Raw genomic sequence first — 6,279 nt, forward strand, 5'->3', positions numbered from 1 at the left:
TAACTAATTTAATATAATAATTTAACATACCTAAAACAAGACGTATTTGAAGAAAATTTTATATGACATTAATATTATACTATTTATACAAAGTAAAAGTTGAAGGATTCATTGTGTATTAGATTTGAATTCAACTTTAATCTGAAATTTAGTTAATTAAAATTTCTACAAGATATTTATATATTGTGAGATCGGAAAAAATATACGAATTACTCTCCTTGGATATAACACAGTTTAATAGCGATTGAATTATTCATAAAAGGAACAGAATTATAATATAGCTTATAACGGTATTCGACGAACGGAAAAAACACCTCGCTACGCTATTTCTCTTTGCACGTTGCCTTTTTGTACGCCACCGTCAGGTCGCGCTGCTGATACATCACATATATAATTTAAGAAAAAATTGAGTATATAATAATATGTAAAGTGTTAGATTTAAGTAAATTTAAAGATAAGCCTGGCAGATGGCGCTCATGATTTCCGTTTCTTTTGTTTGGTACGTTAGTGACAAGGTGGATTACTGCATGTTATCGCTTCCCCTACGTTTAATAAGTGTAATCGATTAAGGATCCATTCTTCATTTTTCTTATAATACACTAATATGGTTCATTTTATTACTATCCTAAAGACTTTCTCATATATATATGTATTTTTCTAATATTCTAAGTGTAGTTATATAATGAAACACATATAAAGAACATTCTAAAATAAAGTTAAAAACCTTGAGCTTTATAAATATCTAATGGCCAAAACCTAACCTAACCCCTTGATTACGACAAACTTTGAGACAACCAAGAATGGCGAGATTTTTCGTTCGACGTACTTTGTTGAGAAAGTAAATTGAAATAATCAAAACACTGAAATCCACTACATTAAACTAATATAAGAGATCAAATTAGTTTAAGTGCCTATAGGCATCTACAGTATCATAAGAGCAATTTTTTAAGCACATAACCTACAGTATCACGAACACAAACTAAGCGCCTTTAGACGCCAGCAGTAGTCGAAGGGTTAAATCCCCAAATGGGGTTTATGATAAAAAATGAGTGAATTTGAAAAACAAAACGATGATATTGTACTTGTGAGTAATTAAAGGGTTCCAGTGATAAGGAGGTAACTTTACTTTACATACATATTTCTCATTATACATTACTAGTGAAACGTCCCGTGCTATGCACGGGGAATTAATCAGTTAAAATATAAATGAGTTAAAATATAAATTTGACTTTGCCCACCATCCACCCCAAACTCCAATTCCATGATAGGTATTAAGCAGTCTGTTACTGTATTCAACTGTGTTTATGTAGAGGTTTACTGTACTGCTACTCTTTGTGTATCCGTCAGCTTATCTAGGCGCACGGTAATGCACCAGCCAAGTTCTCGCACTACCTCCTTTTATACGAAACAACTTAGCCGTTTTTAAGGGGCTTATAGCTCGGCAGTGGAGGCAGATGGAGAGATGTAATTTCGTATACATGTTAAATCATGTCTCAATATTGACAAAACATTAATCTTCCAACATTAGTAGGTTCCGAGATATAGGACCTCAAAAATTGCTAAATTTGTCACTGACTGACTGACTGACTGACTGACCTATCATCAAAACCTTTTGGGTACTTCCCATTGACCTAAAAGCTTGAAATTTGGTACATAGGTCCGAACAAACAATCAAAGGAATAATTATCAAAGTTTGAAATTTTACACCTTAAAGGGGTTGTATTGATAAAAACATTACGAAATAGGTACGTAGGATGGAACATAGTAGCATAACATACATAACACAAAAAATTCAAGGGAAAATTGGGGTTTCAATTTTCGAGTCTTATGCCCAAAATGGGATGAAAAAATAGTTACAAAAAAAAATTTCCAAGAGTAAAATCTACATAATCTAGGTAAAGTTTATTCCATATTTTCACATTACGTTGCAAAAATAATTATAATTAGCATACTTGATAATTGATGAAAGCTCAACAAAAATTGATGAAATCCCAACAAAAACATCCTGTAAACAGGAGCCAAGTTCTTATGGCCGTAAAAAGTTGTGAGATCAAACTAAATACGGCCAAGTTCGTTAGTTTAGAAATACCTCTTGCAATACTGAAAAAAGCTTTTGTGAAGATTAGGTTAAAAGAACGCTATTTAATTTTTGAAGAGTTACATGGAGGGATAAATTATTCAAACTTGGCCATTACTTTTTAAACCAATGGCCATAGAAGGTGTTAGGTAACAGTCTTTGAATAATTTATCGCTCCATGTTACTCTTCAAAAATTAAATCTCGTTCTTGTAACCTAATTTTCATAAAAGCTTTTTTCAGTATTGCAAGAGGTATTTCTAAACTAACGAAGTTGGCCGTATTTAGTTTGATCTCAACTTTTTACGGCCATAAGAACTTGGCTCCTGTTTACAAAATGTTTTTGTTGGAATTTGTACTTTGCTTGCTACTTTATATGTACATATGGAAAATTTGACCCTTGCGCAGTCCTAAATCGTAAGAGATGGACGTGCGCAGTAAATTTTTATAAAGAAAGTAATCAGAGAAAAAGCAGCCGCATCACTCTCAATCATAACGTAATTAGTTTTTATGTATCCCTTAAAAAGTGTCCCTCACTTTCAAAAATGCATTAATTTGATTTGTTAGAAAATTTGTTGCGCAGGATCCGCTATTATCTTATGGAAACGTTGACCCTTGCGCAGTCTTAAATCGTAAGAGATAGACATGCGCAGTAAATTTTTACAAAGAAAGTAATCAAACAAAAAGTAATCGAAGCACCCACAATGATGACGTAATTAGTTTTTATGTATCCCTTAAAAAGTGTCCCTTAATAAGGGTTCTACTGTACTATCATTGTAAGAGTACACATATAATATTTTACTGCCTTGTTTTCGAGCATGCGTACAACGTCTCACAATCAGCGTAAATCACGGACATGTTTCTGCGTTATAATATGACGTTATAATATGATGATGATACAGAGCGTCCCACGGAACTGAACCAAGCTATATCTCTAAAATAGTTAAAGATAAAAAAAATCATTAAAAAAAAATTAAATGATGTCGAATAAAGGATCACGTGATGTATGTGTCGATTTCAAAAGTAGATATTTCAAAATTGTCAAGGTTATCTTCACTCTTTTAAATGGAACTATACTTTCCTATACATTAATCTAAATGTCTTCTTATTCCCTACAAATAAGTATAAAAATATTTGTGTCGAAAATTGATTAGTTCAAAAGATATGTTAAGGAGAGACTACTAGTCTTACCCTGTCTCTCCCAAGCATCTTAATATACTTTTTTATGTAGAATTGAAAACTTCAATTGATGTATAGCAAAGGATGTATGTAGTTCCATTTCAAAAAGTGAAGACGACCTTAAAATCTTTAAAATACTTCCACTTCCGGTATTTATAAATGCAGTAGATGATGTTCCATTCGATATCATTTAATTTTTCTCAATATTTTTCTCTATCTTCTACCATTTTAGAGATATGAATTAGTCCATTTGCATGAAACACCTTGTATTCTACCTTGTAAAGGAAAATGTGACCTTTTACTCCATACTCTATACAATAAGGCAGAGCGGGGTTTAAAGTACGGTTGCAGAATGACATTTAAAAAATTGGGCACAGTATGATATTGTAGTTAAATACAACCTGTCGTCATTCCTTTAGTATCTCGAGCCCAGAGCAACAATGCTACAATATTTGACCCTAAGAAACGTTCACAGTCGCATTTCTTATCCTTATTTCCGGAAATTAATGCACTTTCCATGGAAAATCTTGCCGTGTTTATATCAGTGCTGTCGCAATTCTAAAGGAGACGTTATTTAATTTTTTTTAAAAGAAATTGTATATTAAAATTTTAATTGTTTTAATTCAATTTTAACAACTGGTCATTAACAATAAAAATTTATAATTAGCAACTGATGACTATTTTTAACGGTTTATTTAATTAGTCACAATTTTTGGCAACTAATTTCTTGTAATTATAAGCGTTAATTAAAACTTTTGATTAACTTGTGCCCAGTATAGGTATGCAGCATATATTTATAGTATGCTTATTACTCAATAGGTTTTATAAATAATTTGACAACTAGAAATCTTAAAAATGTGAAATTACCAAGTTGTATCAATTTTTTAATTTGTTTTTCAAATTAAATATAAGTACAAATTCTAATAAACACACTAATAAAAAAATTAATTTTAAATCATAGCAAATAGAGTGTCCTGTTAATTAAACATTATTTAACAAATGATCAGTACTCTTCAGTATAAAAAGGGCACACACATAAAAGAATAAATACATAAATATACACAAAAATATAAATATTTTTCTTCAGTATCGATTAATTTATTGAACCTTTAAAATGTACGCAAATATGCTAAAATAACATTAAGAATTAATTTAAAAAATTAATTTACAGTTAATATAAAATCATACCTGAAGAAGTCCATCAATTGAAAACGAGTGCGAGGACCTGAAATTCTTCCAAAAATCATCTGAACCCTGACCAGTTTCAGCAACAACCAAAACGACGTTTCGTGGAGCGGAAGTGCCGCTGTCAGTCATTGAATTATCTTTTACTGAATTCGCTGTAGTATCCTTCACGATCTTTGCAAAATTTGTCTCGTTTTCCACGTTTTCCAAGATAAAACCAAATTTCTTTTTGCGAGTAGCATCAGGACTCGTTTGTCCAATAGTTTCCGTCGACGTCTTCGTGTCTGATTGTGAGATTTGTAACCCCTTGTCGATACCAGTCACTTCCGTTTTCATACCGGAAGTGTGGATAACCTTGCCTTCTGTTTCCGGGGACGATGCAGCGTTCCATGCTACTGGATTATCTGCTGAGACATTTAAATAATATAGGATTTTATTGAAATGGATATAGATTATAAGAGTTACTTAAAACTACGTAAGTGTTATTTGTCGTGGTTTAGCGTCTAGCCCGTTCGTCGACGTTTCATCAACTAATTTTTGTTTCCTCCATGGTCGAACGTGTCGCGACTCCCTTACCACTTATCGTTAGTAGCGGATTCCAGAATATTCCCGAATGTCGTCGAACGAACCAGAATCTTATTTCCTACAATAATGAAATTATATATTTTGATTATGATATCATTCATCGAATTTTTGTTATGTGGATTATACTCTCATAGCTCAATGGTTCTAGCTGAGAATAATTTCACAAATGTGCTGTTGCATTAAACTTTTTTAACATAGAATCTCTTAACCAGAAACTTTTTGAACGAAGAATTAAATGCAAATATAATAGAAGAAAATTTAATTTAAAATATTCTATCAATGACTAACACGGCAAATTAACTGAGAGAAAAAAAATTAAAGAAACTTTTAAATTTAAATTTAAATTTGAAATTACTTTTGAATTTTTTTAAATATTCGGCACCAAAGCACTTGATTAATATTTAACATTTTAAATTTTCTCAATTTCTTCACTTTTTTTCTAAATTAATCGATTTGGCAAATGGGTGGCTCATATACAGGAAATCCTCATTATATTGCCGCTGACAGAACTGTCGGAGCGGAAAATTTGTCAAGCTTCCACTTCTCATTTAGAAGATGAAGGCGAGATAAAAGTAGATCATTTTCTTAGACTATGATAACGGGAGGACGGCAATAATATGCTTTAAAATTTATGCGAACGTTAAATCGCGAATATGACAATATAACGAGGGTATACTGTACTGTTCATTAAACGCTATTACGTTTTTATACATATGTATAATACATGTTTGAGAAAGACCGAAAATAAATATTTGTTAAATAATCGCTGTCCGAATTAGAAGAGAAGAAAGAATGATTTTATTAGAACGCTCAAGGTATACTATTTATGATATAATACCTGAACGTTCAGCAATAAATCCGAAGCAAGAAAGTACCATCGCCAATCCAGTAACTAGAAACACTAAACTCCTTTCGTACACCATTCTGGCTATTAAAATGAGAATTAAATGCATTAAAATTTTCACAGTACTTACACACTAACATTAGAAGAATTCAAACGTGTCTTGATTTATCTTACTGAACAAAATTGCACCGAGAGATGCTTGAAATTCAAACGAAACAATTCACGTGATAATTAACAGTATTTCATTGAGGATGATACCAAAATTGCAGAATGAATTGCTGGTTTAAAATCCACCACAAGCGATGAAATACGTTCTATTAACTTTCGTTGACAGAAGGCAATTACCAGATGGCTTCACGATCAACAAATCACAGTTGTCTGGTGAACAAAATACAAAACACGCATGATTTT

At 31.7% G+C, this 6,279-nt stretch overlaps 1 protein-coding gene across 1 annotated transcript in view; it reads right to left on the reverse strand.

Moving 5' to 3' along the window:
- Window positions 1–5,947, reverse strand: part of LOC114880608 — an 88,505-nt gene extending 82,558 nt beyond the window's left edge. The window contains exons 1-4 of the mRNA XM_046286203.1: window positions 5,863–5,947; window positions 4,632–4,843; window positions 4,443–4,544; window positions 3,656–3,812 (exon numbers count right to left, since the gene is read on the reverse strand). Coding sequence (XP_046142159.1) covers window positions 3,656–3,812; window positions 4,443–4,544; window positions 4,632–4,843; window positions 5,863–5,947 — 556 coding nt within the window. The remainder of the gene's footprint in view (window positions 1–3,655; window positions 3,813–4,442; window positions 4,545–4,631; window positions 4,844–5,862) is intronic.
- Between the last annotated feature and the right edge of the window lie 332 nt (window positions 5,948–6,279).

Source organism: Osmia bicornis, chromosome 6, assembly GCF_907164935.1.
Source record: "Osmia bicornis bicornis chromosome 6, iOsmBic2.1, whole genome shotgun sequence".
Taxonomy (NCBI): Eukaryota; Metazoa; Arthropoda; class Insecta; order Hymenoptera; family Megachilidae; genus Osmia; species Osmia bicornis.